This window comes from Aspergillus brasiliensis (genome assembly GCF_001889945.1).
Source record: "Aspergillus brasiliensis CBS 101740 unplaced genomic scaffold ASPBRscaffold_14, whole genome shotgun sequence".
NCBI classification, from domain to species: domain Eukaryota; kingdom Fungi; phylum Ascomycota; class Eurotiomycetes; order Eurotiales; family Aspergillaceae; genus Aspergillus; species Aspergillus brasiliensis.
Genome location: NW_027137455.1, coordinates 140,896 through 158,226, shown reverse-complemented (window position 1 = coordinate 158,226; position 17,331 = coordinate 140,896). Strand labels below are relative to the sequence as shown.

Here is a 17,331-nt window from a genome sequence, read left to right as displayed (position 1 = left end):
AGCTCGAGCATTTATATCATCATCTCCAGTTCTTCGACTCACTGACTCACTCTCCCTCCCAAGCCGGTCCCTGAAGCTGATTTGTTGACACTTCCGACTGCTCGGTGATGCACTAGAGGCTGATTGGCTCGTGATCATTGATGATGACCCACTTTTGGCACTTGGTATTTCCACTCTTTTCCTCAGGCATCACGAGAGTCCTGATTTACAAGGCACCGTAAGCGTGTAAGGAGGGGGGAGTATGCCACAGGATACTCGAAGACGAGGAAAATGAGTGCCGCGGGATGCATGTGGCCAGAGTTATTACTGCTATCATATCTGTAGCTGGGTGTTACTGATATGGCATATCCAGCTCATTTATGTCGACGGATGTCTCAATTTTCTGCTTGGCGTCCTGTGTCCATGGACGAGGACACCAAGTATATCCCGGGCGTGGCTACATGTCTATCGGGAGCACCCCTTCCACATAGCACGACCATGTTGGTGATGGTAGTATACCTGACATTTGCTGATGGTGCGACAGGTATCATCGAGATTGTCCATTGCTACCCAGTAGTCTTGTTCTAGTCTCATTGGGTATCTGTGATCGCCTATGTCTTAGACGAATATCTCCGCCCTTGAAAGACACCATCAGCAGTCTAAATGGTCGGAGCGATATGTGGAAGAGCACCAACATGGAAGAATGCGTCATCGCAAGCATGGAGCCAAGAGACGAGTTCTTCCTGTTGTCACCCCAACACCCACATGCGGATCTCAGCGCAGGCCTTCATGACTCGCAGGCGTTTCAATCCACGACGCCCAGTAGAGCAGGATCATCTTTCACAAATTGTTAGTATACCAACTAGTTTTTGAATTGCCCCCATATTCTGTTGGACCTGCCGCAGTAAGGATACAGTCTCTGACGTGGAATGGGTCGCAATGGCGCCTCCTGTAACGTGCACATGTATAGAGCATGGCCATGGAGACAACCCAACAAACTGTTGCTCTATATCACCCCCTGCAGACAACCAACTCACTGCGCACGTTTCGAATCTAGTACTCCCCTGGTCTGAAGCAGTTATGGTGTCGCTTCCAGCTTCTCCCCTGTGAGACCTAGGTGTTGGACATTCTCATCATAGTCACGTTTGCCGATTGCTGAGATGGGTGGCCTAAGTGAACCAACGAGGATGTTCTTCAAAATTTAATGTTCCAGGTCACTCTGAGTTTAGTCAGACAGAAAATTCTCCAACGCGTGGAGAATGTGGTTCTCGACGGGGTCCATGTCTCGCACGGTCGGATAAGAGAAATTGGGTCTTTGGCTCCATCACACTACGAGACGCTTTTTTTTTTGGCAACCAGCGGTCGGAAGAACCGTTCACAGCGAGGAATCAAGAAGTTCCAGTGTATGGAGTAAATTGGAGGAGGGGAAGCCATCTATATGGCGTGGTGGCTGTCAGGGGCAGTGGGCGATGGGCCAGTGGGACATTCTCCTGCCGGGATCCACCCACGGCTTCACTGCCAGACAAGCATTCCTGGCGGTTTCAGCATTCCAAAGACATTCGGAGTCCGTTGCCGCCTTGGGGGTTTGCCAAGCTGTCAGCAAGCTATAGTCATAGCCGCCGAGGTGAAAGGGCATTGTGTTTCGAAGAAGAGAAGACAAGAGATGCAGAAGTCTTCAGCCGTGGTTTGTTTAAGTTGGCGCTGACTGTGGGATCGCCGATTAACTCATCCCTGTTGGGACCCTAATTCATTAACTACCAGCTGACTGGTTAGCTGATTAGCGCGCATTTTACTTCCGTGCAGGCAGCCATCGCATTGTTAGACCCCTACTCCGTACAGCTATCAACTCCGAGTCCCTAGTTTAATTTTCATCATCTGCTGGGACTCCGCTCGAGCGAAGCGATTACGAGATGGTTAGTCAAATTGACCAAGAATAATTCTCGAGCCAACCAGCCCTACCCGGGCCCACGCTCACCCCCCAGCCAATTTGATCGTGAAACCAAGACCGTTGGGCCAGGCGCCGGTCGCTTTCCTCGACCGACTGATTGGATGAGGGATCACCGGCTGGCTTGGGCCATCGGTGGCCACCATTCTTGCGCGTCTCGAGTTGATGAGCGCGCAGAGCTGTCGACTGGCCTGCCACTGACTCGTCTCGGCACTCGCTCCACCCCTTGCATGCCCTCCCCCCAGCCTATCATGGATACATTCAGCATCCAGCAGAAGTAATTCCTCTGCACTTCCCCCGCTGACAGGGTCGGTCATCTGCTTTATCTGGCGCTCTGATGGCACTCCGACCACCCTGTCATCTCCGCCGATCGGTTTGCGCCTCCATGTAGTTCTTTACTTAGTATTTGACCTGCCGGATCTGCTCGTCTCCATCCCGGCTATCCTTGCGTCCATTCTTTTTCTTCTCCATTCTTTCGATCGCTAACTTTGTTTCTCTCTCTCTTGTTAGTCCTTCATTTTCTCCTTCTTTTCTTCCCCTCAGCCAGGCTGATTGCTTGGCGCCTTTGTGGCTGGTCCACGCACTTGACTTTTTACCTCGTCTTTCGTTCTCTACACGCTAGGAATCGTCCTTTCATTTCTCTCCCCATCCACAGCACCGATCCACCATGGACTCCAATCTGTGGTATGATATGCTCAATGACACCCTCTGCTATGCCAATCTCTGGGTAATGGCTTGTATGATTGTGGTCGTCTTCGCCTGGCAGTCCTCCGGCCGTCTCTCTGCCCACCTCCGTCGCCTAGCCAGCTTCACCGACCCCCGCCAGACCTACCATCGCATCCCGAATTTCCATGTGGCCTGGTTGAAGCGGCATCTTCTGGATGCGCCGCTGCTGCGTACCCGACATAACCAGGAATGGCAGCTCTCCCGCGCCGTCAACATGGGCACCTTACCCAGCCGCTTCCATACCCTGCTCCTGACCATCATCATCGTCATGAATGTCGCCCTATGCACCAACACGGTGCCCTATGGATCGAAGGAATCAACTGTCGCGGCGCTGATTCGCAACCGAACCGGTTACATGGCCACCGTCAATATGTTCCCCCTCTTGGTCATGGCTGGTCGCAACAACCCCCTGATCCCGCTGCTGCGCGTTTCGTTCGATACCTGGAATCTGCTGCATCGGTGGCTGGGCCGTATTGTCGTCCTGGAAGGGCTGGCCCATGTTATTGCCTGGGGTGTGCCCAAGGTGCAAACTTGTAGGTCTACCCCAACTTCTTGGGTTGTGGGATGCTAACGTTGAGCAGATGGCTGGTCGACCGCCCTCGGTACCCTGAAGAAACCCTTCATGTTCAATGGTCTGATGGTAGGTTCCCAAACAACAAACCTGGAGATCGACAGCTGATGTCTCCAACTACAGGCAATAGTGGCGATGCTCGTTATTCTTCTTCATTCGCCTTCCCCCATCCGGCATGCCTTTTACGAGACTTTCCTCCATCTTCACATTGGGCTGGCCTGCGTGTCGGTGGGTTTTCTCTGGCATCATGTCTACCGATACAGCTGCCGTTACTATCTTTATGCCGCCGTCGCCTTCTGGGCGTTTGAAGTAAGTCCCCCTTGCTGCAGATGTGCGTCCGAAAATAGAAACCTCAGACTAACCGCGGCTCAGCGACTTGCGCGACTGCTGATCCTGATCTACCGCAACTATGGCTTTGGTCGCCGCACAACCGCCTATCTGGAGGCGCTGCCGGGTGACGCCGTCCGCGTCACTCTGCAACTCGCTCGTCCCTGGACCTTCTTGCCGGGTCAGTACTGTTATGTCTACATTCCGAAGCTCGGGGCCTGGACCTCACACCCCTTCTCCATCGCCTGGGGCGAAACCGGCCAGACCTTGCTGGGCTCGTACAGCGAGAAGATGGCCGAGGTGGAGATGGGTAATGACCGCAGCCCGCCTGGGCTGGAGACTCGCAAGGTCAACACTGTTTCCCTGCTCGTGCGGCGTCGGACCGGATTTACCGACAAGTTGTTTACCGAAGCATTTGCCTACGCGCGCACGCGCCTACCCCCAGACTCGATCAACACTTCGCCGCGGTCAACCACGACGGAAATCTCCACGGCAGCCATGCCGGTCACAGCCTTTGTCGAGGGACCCTATGGTAACCTGCACTCGCTCGACTCGTACGGCACTGTCCTCCTCTTTGCTGGTGGAGTGGGCATCACGCACTGTCTGCCATTCATCCGCCATCTGGTTCAGGGATACAGCGAGGGCACCGTCGCTGCCCGACGTGTGACTCTCGTCTGGATCATCCAATCTCCCGAGCATCTAGACTGGATCCGACCGTGGATGACCACGATCCTGGGCATGGAAGGCCGGCGCGACGTGCTGCGCATCCAGCTGTTCGTAACGCGCCCGAGAAACCCCCGCGAGATCAGAAGCCCCAGCGCGACCGTGCAGATGTTCCCGGGCCGGCCAGATGTGGGCACTCTTGTCCAGATGGAAATCGAGCATCAGATCGGGGCCATGGGCGTGATGGTCTGTGGTAATGGTGGCTTGAGCGATGATGTCCGGCGGGTGTGCCGTCAGCGCCAGGGCCGTACCCAGCTGGATTATATTGAGGAGAGCTTTACCTGGTGATATAGACTGCCCAATGCGCCTGTACTTCTATAAATTTGTTTCCCATCTTGACGCGCCAAGACGATAAGTAGAATAGAGCTTGGCCGTTTTTGCTAGATTTACTCCCTGCTGTGATGAAGTCCAACCTTTTTAGATATACTGCTCGACTGTCAATTTGCTTAGCAGGTGGCAGTGAACTAAAAAAATGTCTGGTACAGACTAACAAGCCACAGGATCATTCAGAGGAGTAGGCCACGAGGTCTGCCGTTATCCACCAGGGAATCATTTATAGAAATATCAATGAATGCAGCCGCTCATTAAGTGATTGAATTAAACAGAGTATCTGGACGGCCCACCATATATACAACAAAAAAACAACGACGTGATGAATTAACCTCAGCTACTCCTGCCTAGGTATCATACTAATCCTCCCCATCATTGATCATCACCTTCCCCCCATTTCCCAGCCCAACCTCACACTGATACCGTTTAAACTGCCTCGTCGGCACCCTCGCCGCGAACATCTCATCCAGCTCCTCGAAAGTCCGCCCCTTGGTCTCAGGCAGCTCAAAGAAGAGAATCAGCAGCATGACCGCTCCCATCCCCGCAAAGATCCACCCGATCAATCCACCCAAATCCGCCTCATCACTGTTAGACAGATACGGCATCACCACATTCCACACCGTCGAGAAGAAGTAGTTAAAGGTGAATCCGATGGCCAGTGACTTGGCGCGTAGTCGCACGGATGAGACTTCTCCTGCAATAGCCATGGCAGGGCCGATGGCGGGGCCGTATACCCACCAGGAGAGCTCGAGGAAGATGCCGACCACCCTATACCAGTGTCAGTATGTAGCTTAGCCATGGTGGGAAGGGATAGGAGGTGAACCCACCATAACGCCGGACTCGAATGTGGAAAACACCCAGCAATGCCCATCACCGCGAACAGCGTCGTCGACAGCCCAATACCAAACATGACCAGCGCGCGTCTCCCACAAACCGTCATCGTATACCCCGTGACCAGCGAACTGGCAATGCCAAACGCAATGCCAATCTCCGTCATCATCCCCGTCTTGGCCGAGGACATGCCCGCCTGCACGAGAAAGTACGGTCCGTTAGTCATGAAGCTGGACCCGATGACCTGCGACAACGCGTTGCAGTAGAGGATGATCCGCGTGCGTCGCCAGTTGACGCCCTGGAAACATTCCAGGAAGCTGGCTTCCTTGGCGGCTTCGTTGCGCTGTTGCTCTTCCTCGTGGGTGCGGACGATGTCGGCGAGGATGAGCGGCGTCTCGGTGGCGGAGTTGCCGAGTCGGGATAGCATGCGGCTGGCCTTTTCGCGCTGCCCTTTCATGACGAGGAAGTATGGGGATTCGGGCATGAATGGGAGGAAGAGGAGGATGATGCCGGGCCAGACCCAGCCGGAGGCAAAGAGGACCTAATTTATTAGTTGGATGAGACTAGTTTGTGGCAAATGAGTTGGCATACCTTGTATGCAGCATCGCTGGACATTGACATCCGTGGAAGGGCCACAGATGTGGCGATCAGATACCCCAGGTTCTGCCATCGCCATTGTCAGTACCATAACCATACTACTCTGTTGGGAATGGACGTACCATGCAAAAGGTATATCCCGACAGCGCAATACCTCGCACCTCCAGCGACGTTATCTCTGAGATATAAGTCTGCCCCGTGGTCAACGCAAGACCCAGCGACAAGCCATTGACGATCTTTCCGCCGAGAAACGCGCCCGGAGTCGAGGCCGTATACACGACTGCAATGCCCGCGGCAGATAAACACGCCGCCACGAGGAAGGCTGCTCGACGTCCGAATCTATCCTGGATGGGACCCGCCGCTGTCGAGCCCAGCATCGTTGCGACTTGGGAGAGGGCATTCCACAGGGACTGCCAGTACGCAGGGATCACGTAGGAGCCATTCGTGAGGGTACCGAATGTTTGTCTGTGGAGTCATATCAGTCACTGTCTCGGTATCACACCAGAGGCTAGCTAGATGGACAAGGGTCTCACTCAAAAGCAGTCATAGACAGAGACAGCGACAAGACCAGGTTATCGAAGCCGTACATCAAAGCCCCGATATTGGCATACAGGCAGAAGAGAATCAGGATAGGGTTCGCCCGGAGGGCCTGCCAGGTCGAACGGCCATGTTGCTGCTGGCTCGCCGGGTCATGGAATTCCAATGTCCCAGTGGTGTGTTGACGGTCCGGCTGGTTCACCACCTCGAGATGGGTCGACTCCGACTTCTGGTCGGTGGACATGGTGGGCACTCAATGTGGGACTATAATGAAAATTGGGCCCGGCGTGTGTTGCAATGGATGAGACCAGGCATGTATCGAGGCAGGGTGGAAATATAGGTAAAACCCATGCCCATTATTGAGCAGGGGGCCACCAGGGCTTCAGACAAAGCGGGTCTACCCCATGGGGAAGAATTCCCTTTCCGAGGAAACGGAAATGCCGGGGCTCGCCTAATTGTCGGCAATTCCGGGGCTGGATCGATAGTATAGGGCCAAGCTTTTCAGGCAGCAGCATGGCCATGTGCTGCTCGTGCTGCATCTCCACGCGTTCTGTAGATCGGCTTGGGCCTGAGCTGATAGCTTTCATATGATTCATACCTAAGTCTTCGTTTGGGTGACTTATTCCCTATGAAAATTACTACAGTTTACTTATTTCAAGAAGGAGCAGAAAGTATCTGTACAATGGATTTCATCTATTCATCGACTTTCTATATGCAACTCTACTATGTACTCTCCATTCTCATTGGGAGAATACTACAGGCTCCCCAGGACCCAGCACCTTCCTAACCACCTGCCCATCCACCACAACCTCCACCTCAACATCCCTCGTCGCCTCGACCATTAGCGGCTTCCCCGGCCCCCACTGCACCCGAATATTGCCCCGAGGGGTATACAACACACCCTCAGCTACAGCCACTAATCCCCTCCGGGGCTCAATCCGGACCCGCTGAAAGCCTGGCTCGGCGGGCTTTACCCCGAACAGCTGCGTCACGATCTCGTTCACCGGACTAGCGCTCCACCCATGGCAATCGCTGCGGGCATTCACCGCATCTTCAGCCCACGTCGTCATGTTATTGGCGATCATGGAACGCCACGGATCCAGCATGGATCCAAACAGTTCATCGTAGATGCCGGCCTTTTCTGCCGCTCGGAAGGCATAGAACTTCATCGCGTATGAACATTGCGCTAGGGACGAGTCGCTCATAGTTCGTCTGAGGAGCTGTTTTGCTGCGTCCCCTGTCACGGTCTCGCTGAGGATGGCGAATACTTGCGTGTGTTGACTGTATTGTTCCACGCCGGGGCCATCGAGGTATAGTTCCTGGGATGTGGATGTGCAGAGCTCATTCACTGCGCGCTGGATAGTGCGCACCCGCGTCCGGTACTCCTCCGCCGTGCTGATCCTGCCGACGAACTCGCAGAGCTCCGCCGCGTGTAGCAGGGCATACGCGTACACCAGGCTATTAACAGTCGCCGCACCGGCAATATGATATGCCGGAGGCATACAAGACTTGAAGATCTGTCCCGGGACAAACCAGTCCTGGACCCAGTCGACGAACGGCCACGTACCGGGGTCGAATTGTCCCACGAGACCGCGGTCATCGATGCGATCCTCCATGTGCTGGATGATGCTATCCACTGTGCTCAGGTACCGACGCACGAGTGCGCGATCCGCAAAGTACATCATGTGGTCGTGGATCATCAGGATCCAGTATAATGAGAACTGCGGGATCTGCTTCGATGCGAACCCCGTCGGATACTGCGCCACGATGAGTCCGTCCGGGGTGCGACTGGCGTGGAATTCCTCGATGGTCTTGCGCGCGAGACGGTCATCGGGTGATAATTGGTAGGTGAAGAGGAGCTGCAGTCGAGAATCGGATGCGAATTGGTTCTGTTCGTAGAACGGGCAGTCTTCGTATGTCTCGTGTCGGCAGTTCTGCAGCGTGCGCAGACTGATTTCCCAGATTTGGTTGAGCTCTGCGCCGGCGTCGACCTTGGTGGTGATCTCGAGGGGGTAGGAGGTCTCTCGGAGGGAGATGCTCGTCAGGGTTAATGGACTAGCGTCCGTGGTGATCTCCACTTGCACGTAGCGGAAACACCGGAACCAGAAGGGCTCGTAGACATGCACGTCCTGTCCGGAGGTCACGGTGTAGAAGTCCTTGACTCCGTACAGACGACCGCTCGCATCGCTGCGATTCGACTTGGTTCGAGGCATCGGGAATGGCGCTGTCTCCACTCCCAGGTCTTTCTCGTAACACTCGGAATATAAGATGCTGACTTGAGCACCTGCTCCGCCGCTAAAGGTGAAGTTCACAAACGCTGTCATTAGCGCATCGACGCTGAGATCCACGGTTACTCGCGTATCGGCGGGAATCACCACGGGTTTGTTGTCCTCCCGGATCAGTGCATTCCACTGGTCAGTGCTGACGGGGCCAGTCGCTTTGACGATACCGTCGAACCGCCCTGGAACCTCTGGTAGTTCAGGTATCGGCCGCGGCGTCAGCTTCCACGGACTCATCATGGGCAGCATCTTGACCGCATTCGATTGGACCACGGCCTGATCCCACGCCGCATCATCGTATCCCGGCAGTTGCCAGCCGGTCAGGCTGGGGTCTTCCTCGACGCGTTCATTATTAGACAGGAACGGCGGACCCAGGAGGTAATTCCATTCCGTCTGCGGGATGATTTTGACGGATCGTTGCTCGAGACACGTCCACGAGGGATCCGTGGAGATGGCGAGTTCGGCGTGCGGCGAGTACAGCATGAACCCGGGCAGTGGCATGCTCACGATCGATGAGGAGCCTGGCACCAGGGTGGAATAGCGCAGAACACGCGCACTTATGACATTCTCGCCGTCGCGGAGATATGGCCGGATGTCCACTGTCTCGTAGTACCATTTCCCTGGGTAGGACTTGCAGGGACCCCAGCTTACGCGGTGGCCGTTGATAAAGAGACGGTAGCGACTGTCGGCGGAGACATGTATGGGAAGGGTTTGTGATTGATCTGAGGGATGCCATTGGAATGTCTTTCTGAAGAGGAAGAATCGGCCAGGGCGGTTGTCTTCCTCGAGGTATCGAGGTAGCCAGATCCAGGGGGCGGCGAGAGTCCAGTCGGGAGAAGCCATGTTGACTGACAGTTGAGGTTGAGATGACTGTCCTATGCTCCAGCTGGCCGCTGAGTTGTCATTCCTGGAGGGTGGAAGGTACTCCTACGCTGGAATATAGCTATCCTGTGTCTTCGTTTGTGGGGAAGCAAGCCGATCGTCGGATATCCCGCTCGGTGGGGATTGCCCCGAATCCGGTACCGGCTGAGGGCTTAGCCTAAGCGTATTTGGGTAAGTAATTTGTTCTGGACCGTGTAATGCGGGGAGAGCTGCCTGTTACGTCACATGACGCGTCGCGGTCTCGGAAGATCCGGGGGATGCAGAGATGAATCATTGCTGCTGGAGATAGTAACTAAAGGAGGATAGATGTAAGTTGGGATGCATCATTGAGGTTGAGTGGAGTATACTCGCTGTTCCCATGTCTTGCGGCCACGGTCATTACTATTGACCAAGTAGGATATACCATAGTATATATATGCTAGACCAGCAGATGAATTGAGTGATAGATACTACTTCTAGCTCAACTAGACAGTGGACTGCCAAGCATGGACTGTCCATGCCAGCTGCTATACTACAGTGACGAAGTACTATAGCTGTCTAGAATCTACTATTAATTACTTATCCATGACGGCCAATACTATCATGATCGAGTATCCTTTCTCGCCACCCCCGCGGTCGCCTGACAAGTCTGGTTCCGGCAACCCATTCGCCCCTACAACCGCCGCTTATAATAGCCCTGGGACCCATGCACACTAGTACTAGTACAGTACTACTAGTATCCTACATCTTCAATCACCTAACACGAAGCAAGCAAACCTATCTCTAATCATCTAAACCATCTCAAATGCATCAAATGCTCGTCGGTCGCTCCCGACCAGTCCTCGGCAATATCAGCCAACGACTGCAGTCGGCGGGTACGCTGTTCCCTCTGTCTTGAATTTTGGTTGTCAAGATCACCAGCTGAACGCGTCAGACCCTTCCCAGCAACGTCGACATATCGCGCGGTCGGATACCTATCGCAAGGACAGCTCGGAACCGGGCCATATCCCCATTAGCTCCTTACGCGTGCAGGGCGCCGCTTGGCTTGTGGCGGGTGCTAGCATGTATGCTACCCTGCATGGGGTCTATATGATGCTTAGGTCGTTCCGGCAGATTCGGTACATTTAAATAATTCTTGGTGATATCGTTTGACAGATTGGGGCTTGTATATGTGTTTATTTAGCGATATTGGAATTGGATTTGTTTTGCCATCACTAAGGTCTTGTAGGGTTCACTTGAGAGTAAGCGGGCTGGGGATCTGCACCGGTTATGAACTGGGCCTGAGCTGGTAGATACCCTGTTGGACGTGCACTCCTACATGTCATCAGAAGGACCAGTCGGCAGCTGCTTGGCTATGTGTAGGGGAGTTATACATTGCATCGGAGGGAACCGAGGCCTTTGGTTCAGCCACTGTCTTCCATCCAACTGGTTAGCAGTAGTCCGTCGCCACAAAACATCTACACCACTATAAGTAATATGTGTCAGGGAACATCCATCCAGAGGCATCGAACCTATAATCAGGGACTGATACCTGCATAGAATACCATATAGTAGCTCATTGCAAACCACTTGGCATGGGTAGCTGCACGGCTCCCTGTTGATGGGGCTTCTTTAAGCTGAATGGCTGCACTGCGACGAGCAATCATGTCCCTAAAATCTCATGTCATTCACCGAATGATTGGTATGCCCTCTAGCTAGCCCGACGTTCGACTGGAAGATCGCTTCTATTGTCGAATGTGACGTCTCGGACTGTATGGCGATCGCGGTGCAACAGACCGAGCTTCATTTGCAGGCCAAGATTGGCGGGTAGACCACCAGTTGAAAGGGGACAAGCAGATTCTCATACATGGGAAGTGATGACAGTATCAGGTCGGTGACCCTTGATACTGTTTCCGGACGAGCGTGGCGTACACTGATTGACTGTTTCGGGTCTATAAGGCTGAGGAGCGATATAAATGGACTGGATCATATATATAGGAAAGACTATCGCAATGTCGACAACAAGCATCTACCCGAGGCATCGAGGAATTATCAGGATTGAAGAGATTCGATAGATAGTCTTCATGCGAGTGATCATGGGAGCTATGCCTTACACCCTTCCCAGGCTGCCGCAGATGCACGAGGTGCGGTTGCTGTTTGAGAGCGTTTTCTGACCGTATCTGCTGGATAACAAGAATAACCTAGAGACTATGCAGACAGGAGCATCCTATGTGTTGAAACCGGTCCTGTCTTGCCAAAAATCGTGCCTGCAGGAGTCAACTGTCTAGATTGAGAAGCGACTTTGTGTTCTGTTCCTTCTATCAACCATTCTTGTCAACCAGGATGTTTCATGTATTGAGGTGTCAGAATTGATGAAATAGGTTAGATGAAGAGGCTTACAATGACGAACGCAGATCAGGCACCAATGACGATTCGGATCAGGAGACTGAAAGTATGTTGATCGATGCTGCAATAGGGCTGCTTCATGTCGTGACGTCATGGACCAGCGTTGAATGGAAAAATTCGCATGGAATCAGCCACAAAAGCCACAAACCAACTCAGCAAACTGCCTATGACATCCTTTTTGCCTTCTGATCAACAGTGGAAAGCTTCTACCATCAGCCACTGCAATCTTGATCGGCAACCGGTAGACTCACGGCGCCGCAACCCAACTCTGACCTGGCGCCATTCCTCAAACCTTCCTTTCCCCTTCCCTCCCTCTGCAGACATCGAGCATATGCAGAAAAAAATCAGCAATATCTCCATGGGGGGCCACCCAGACGTGTCGGCCCAGCAGCTGGCCGACATGATGCCCATCGGGCTGGCGGTGCTCGATCACCAGGACGGGTCCGTCTTCGTGAACAAACGCTTCCTGGAACTCACCACCTGTACGTCCGACCGCGCCTTCGAGTGCTGGTGTCAGTCTATCCACCCCGAGGACTTTGATCGCGTGGCGACAGCATATCGAGAAGCATCTCAGAATCAGCATGCCCTGAGGATCGAATACCGCACCCGGTTACAGCCCTGCCTGTGGCGTGTGTGTTTGTTGAGGCCGCTCGAGGACGAGGAGGAACGACAACGATTCAACCTGGGACCGGAAGGGGGCTTCATCTGCACCATCACCGATATCACACAAGAGAAGACGGCGGAGTTGACACAGCGGCGGATTGCCCATGAGGCAGAGGACCGCAAGCAACAGCAGGAGCGGTTTATCGATATGATCAGCCACGAAGTGCGCAATCCGTTATCGGCCATTCTCCACTGCACCGAGGACATCCTCGAGGCGGTCCATTCCCCAGATACAGGAGAAGAGATGCGCACGGAGATTGCCGAGGCAGCCGATACCATCAGTCTCTGCGTGGCGCATCAGAAGAAGATCATCGACGACGTGCTCACCTACTCCAAATTGGATGCCGCCATGCTGACACTGTCACCTCGACGCGTGCAACCGCGCCGGAATGTAGCTACTGCGTTGGCCATGTTCCGTCCCGAACTGCGCAAACATGACATTCATTTCTCCTACCAGCTCGACCACTCCTACGCGAACTTGGATATCGACTGGGTGATGGCGGATATGGACCGCATGAGTCAGGTCCTGATCAACTTGCTCTCCAATGCCATCAAATTCACAGCCAGCTCGGGCGACGACAAGCGTATCCGCGTCTCCATCGGTGCCTCCACCCAACGACCGTCCTCTTACCCTCCGAACGTGGTCTTCTTCGACTCCGGCGAGGAGGCATTGAAGCTTGACGCAACATCGAAACCTGAGTGGGGCGCAGGGGAAGAGGTATACCTGATGATCGCCGTTAAAGACACAGGGATTGGTATCAGCGACGAGGCACAGAAGCGACTGTTTGAGCGATTCAACCAGGCGACTCCACGCACCCAGACAATCTATGGCGGATCGGGACTGGGCCTGAATGTCAGTCGGAAGCTGTGTCACTTGCACGGGGGGGAGATTGGCGTGAGTTCCATGGAGGGCGAGGGCAGCACGTTTGGCTTCTTTTTCACGGTGCGACGTACTGGTGCAGGGGCCGGGGAGGACCCCAACAAGAGCAATGGCACCACGGAGATTGACCGGTTGTGCAGCCAGATCCAGGCGATGGGCAATGAAATGAGTGGAGTGACTGAGCGTCACGCCCGGCCACGCATCTCCGAGAATCCCTCGGTCACTCACGTCCCAGAGATCTCGCGACACGCCAGCCAAGATACTCGACGAGTGCATACATCGAAGATTGCCAGCGAAGCTTCCTCCCCGGCGTCGAGAGCTTCTTCTCAGTCAGAGAACGAGGACCACAAGGTTCCGGAAGAGCCGCCAAAGAAGTCACCATCACACCCGCACGAACGGCGGATTCTTCTGGTGGAGGACAACATCATTAACCTGCGCATTCTCTCGCGCAAACTCCAGACCTCCGGGTTTCAGGTCATTGAAGCGAGCAATGGCCAGGAGGCAGTGGACGCAATCCAGCAACAGGAGAGCATCGACTGTGTGCTAATGGACCAGGTCATGCCCGTCATGGACGGCACAACAGCCTCCAGGACCATCCGCCAGTTGGACGGCCCCATGGCGAAGGTCCCCATTCTCGGGGTTACGGCCAATGTGCGGACGGCCCAGAAGGATGAAATGCTGGTGGCGGGCATGAATGACATTATCTACAAGCCGTACAAGATGCCAGATCTGATCGAGCGGATCAGGCAACTGGTGCAGCCAGGCCAGGAATGATCGATGGGTCATATACGGGACCATACCAGCCGCCGAACGCGGACAAGCATGGGATATGTCTTTGGCATGAATGTTCCATGGATACTTTGTGAGAGATCATGAGAACCAGCCAATCAGCGACGATGGCGAGGATCAGCTCATAATGCAGGGTTACCCAGAGTTGTGCATTGCTTCGGGACTGCGGGCCTTTTCACCTGCTTCCATAGCATCCTGCAATCACCGCATTTTGCCTCTCCTCCCTCGTCCCATCATGTCAATACTCCGATTGTGACACAAAAAATGAGTATGCGCGCATTACAGAGCGGACCGACAGTTGACAGGGAGACCCTCCATGCTCAAGGTTCCTGACATCGAAGGAGAAGTCAGCGCCGTCACAGATAGAGTGACAGTCAGTGAACCATGATAGGATTCTTTTGGTACATACCTTGGACGCTGAATATGCGGGTTGGCAAAAGAAGGATGAAGGGTGGGAGGATGAGTGCCAAATTCAAGCTTCCCCTTGGAAGTTCAAACCGTGAAGGAAAGGCATGGGCAACGAATTGGTTTACTGTGTCTTGAAACACCCGGATCACACCAAGTAGTACCAACCCAAGTATGGGTACACGACGAGCATAACCGCCGACGGTTTTACTCCGGACTCCGAAGGGATAGATGATCTACAGCTGAAGATTCAGTCCAAGATCGAAATTGGACATGTAAAGTGGGCTTATAGCTCATCATTTGTTGATCTTGTTAATAGCCATTTGTTCGGTCATAGAATGGGAATAAACCAGGAGTTAGCTTGCTAGAAGCTAGTGGAACTTACAGAATACCAACTAAATCAACCTTTGACCGTGGCGCAATCTGGCTGGTTCTCTGTAGATTGAATTCAGCGTGAGGCCAATGCAGGCCGTTGTGATATACTACATCTATGCATGCTGCGTTGAAGAAGGAACAAAGTTCGCATCATGGAAGAAGTCACCTATCGCTGTCGAACTGTCCACCCTCTGACTGGAAACGCCATGGTCTTCACAGGACTTCTCGTCGACGCACACCTAGATGAAACTGTGTTGAGGCAGACGGCAGCCCAGCTGGTGAAGGCGTGGCCTGCTCTGGGTGGACAGCTTCACTGGTCGGTCAGTGAATATCCATTATCAAAACAAGTTCATCTTTCTAAAGTGTGACAGGGTCGACCTTATACCCTCTCCATCGGCTCGACTGTCGATTTCGAAAGTCGAACGCTCCCCCAAAATGCAACCTTGGAAACGAGGCATACTCCAGTCCAGGGAATGCACTCAGCCCACCATAATTGACTCTCTCAACCCAGAAGAACTCGATGATACTCTCATATTTGATGTACCGGATACACCCGCGAATGTCTTCCTTATCCGCGTCACCCTTCTTCAAGGGGCCACGCTGCTCTGCTTCGGCATCAGTCACCATCTGGCTGACGGAACTGCTGCCTTCGACGTGATTGGCGCGTATTGTGACCTGCTTGCTGGCCGTCCTATCCCTTCTTTGCTGCTCCCACCCGATGCTCGTGGGCAGCGAATGTCGGACCGGGTGATTCTTAATGACCAGCAAGAAAGGTCGCTGCCATCCATAACCTACGCTGAGCATCTGGCCAACTTCACCGTTATATTCTGGCGGATCCTGTTACTCATTGCCAGAGTCGTCTGGAATCTGCTACTGCGCAAGCTATGTCTGGAGGAGACTCTGGAGGAACGGTTCATCTATCTGCCCCACGACTGGGTAGGGGCGATGCGGAAAGGAGTACTCGATACCTTGGCCATCATGCCGGTGCATCCTCAACCGTTATGGGACGACCAACCCACCAGGAATAATATCATCAACGCCTGGTTTCTCAAAACGGTCTACTGTGCCCTCCCGCGCAGTAAGGCTACCATGTACTTCTATGGTCCGCTCAGCTATCGGCCCGTGATCGAGCCTCCTCCACAAGGGACCTACTGGATTCATAACAGCGTCGGGCTAATGCAGCAAAAGTTGTCAGTAGCTCAAATCCAGGATGAACCTCTGGCTCTGCTGGCGGGCAGACTTCGCCTGGCCACTTTGCGATACACCTCGCCTGCATCTATACAGTCGTTTCTGCGGATGTGCGAGGACTACGCGTCACAACAGTTGCTGCCGAGCGTTCCTTCGCTGGGACGGATGCCGATGGTGATGGTCACCACGTGGACTGGCTTCGATTTCTCGTGTCTGGATTTCTCTGGAGCTGCATGCAACCGCACTCAGCCGGCCAGAGTGCTCTTCGTTAATCCCCTCGTTCGGAGTATGCGACAAGGAGTTTGGCCCTCTGCATACACGCTAAAATGTACGCAGGGCGGCGGGTACTGGATGCGAGCCTGGAACACTCCATCTGGATGGAAGAACTTTAGTCAATTGGTAGATGTCAATGTTCTATAATGATTCAGCATGATGAAATCATGCCAGATAGAATATGACCACACCTGGAGGCTTACGGCTCGATATATGTTCCTCTTCCGAAGATGAGCAAAGGTGCCTGGCATGGCACCAGCTGACCTTGCAGCCTTCTCCTCACTAGAGCATGCATATTCGTCATCTCGTAGTTGTAAAGCTTTCCAAACGATACATTGCGAATCCCAAATGGACAGACGTTGAATTAGAGGGTTTTAGTGCTATCATTTCACTCAACGACACACTCATCAGTGGAATCTATTGCGCGATAGATGCATACTAAAGCAAAATGCTCAACACATGACTGATACCACCGTAGAGTACAGTGACCATATGTATACTCACAGAAACAAGTGAAAAGAGGAGAAGAAGAAAAAGAGAAGCAAGATAGCTGATTCGTGTACCACTCATGAACCAACGGCGGTAATTTGGTGTCCCGGTGTGATGATAAGTCTGTCACAACATTTGAATATTGAAGGGAATCCCACAGGGAGTTCCTGATTACGAG

At 53.5% G+C, this 17,331-nt stretch overlaps 6 protein-coding genes across 6 annotated transcripts; 4 read left to right on the top strand and 2 right to left on the bottom strand.

Moving 5' to 3' along the window:
* Positions 1-2,591: 2,591 nt before the first annotated feature.
* Positions 2,592-4,559, top strand: ASPBRDRAFT_134649 (ferric reductase family protein; the record flags this gene model as incomplete). Its single annotated transcript, XM_067618630.1, has 4 exons — positions 2,592-3,183; positions 3,232-3,290; positions 3,345-3,530; positions 3,594-4,559. The coding sequence occupies 4 exons, from the start codon at positions 2,592-2,594 to the stop codon at positions 4,557-4,559; spliced, it is 1,803 nt and encodes a 600-aa protein (XP_067475093.1).
* A 401-nt stretch (positions 4,560-4,960) lies between these two features.
* ASPBRDRAFT_134818 (uncharacterized protein) lies at positions 4,961-6,810 on the bottom strand (the record flags this gene model as incomplete). Its single annotated transcript, XM_067618645.1, has 5 exons — positions 4,961-5,369; positions 5,429-5,973; positions 6,024-6,095; positions 6,152-6,494; positions 6,563-6,810. The coding sequence occupies 5 exons, from the start codon at positions 6,808-6,810 to the stop codon at positions 4,961-4,963; spliced, it is 1,617 nt and encodes a 538-aa protein (XP_067475092.1).
* A 438-nt stretch (positions 6,811-7,248) lies between these two features.
* ASPBRDRAFT_47343 (putative rhamnosidase B) lies at positions 7,249-9,831 on the bottom strand. Its single transcript, XM_067625839.1, has one exon. It carries the CDS (start codon positions 9,686-9,688, stop codon positions 7,307-7,309), a length of 2,382 nt encoding a protein of 793 aa, XP_067475091.1. The 5' UTR covers positions 9,689-9,831; the 3' UTR covers positions 7,249-7,306.
* A 622-nt stretch (positions 9,832-10,453) lies between these two features.
* ASPBRDRAFT_160433 (uncharacterized protein) lies at positions 10,454-10,922 on the top strand. The gene is made up of 2 exons (XM_067619474.1): positions 10,454-10,581; positions 10,620-10,922. Exons 1-2 carry the CDS (start codon positions 10,512-10,514, stop codon positions 10,832-10,834), a joined length of 285 nt encoding a protein of 94 aa, XP_067475090.1. The 5' UTR covers positions 10,454-10,511; the 3' UTR covers positions 10,835-10,922.
* Positions 10,923-12,449: 1,527 nt separating this feature from the next.
* On the top strand, positions 12,450-14,408 carry ASPBRDRAFT_185485 (uncharacterized protein; the record flags this gene model as incomplete). The annotated part of the gene is made up of 1 exon (XM_067620047.1): positions 12,450-14,408. One exon carries the CDS (start codon positions 12,450-12,452, stop codon positions 14,406-14,408), a length of 1,959 nt encoding a protein of 652 aa, XP_067475089.1.
* Positions 14,409-15,355: 947 nt separating this feature from the next.
* ASPBRDRAFT_199541 (acetyltransferase sphE) lies at positions 15,356-16,811 on the top strand (the record flags this gene model as incomplete). Its single annotated transcript, XM_067621339.1, has 2 exons — positions 15,356-15,519; positions 15,575-16,811. The coding sequence occupies 2 exons, from the start codon at positions 15,356-15,358 to the stop codon at positions 16,809-16,811; spliced, it is 1,401 nt and encodes a 466-aa protein (XP_067475088.1).
* Between the last annotated feature and the right edge of the window lie 520 nt (positions 16,812-17,331).

What these genes read in the sequence shown, in the direction of transcription:
- ASPBRDRAFT_160433 (XM_067619474.1), top strand. Translation starts at nt 10,512, where the DNA reads ATGCATCAAATGCTCGTCGGTCGCTCCCGACCAGTCCTCGGCAATATC. An exon ending in CCAACGACTGCAGTCGGCGG is followed by an intron (nt 10,582 to 10,619) that starts GTACGCTGTTCC and finishes TTGGTTGTCAAG; the next exon opens with ATCACCAGCTGAACGCGTCA.
- ASPBRDRAFT_47343 (XM_067625839.1), bottom strand. Translation starts at nt 9,688, where the DNA reads ATGGCTTCTCCCGACTGGACTCTCGCCGCCCCCTGGATCTGGCTACCT.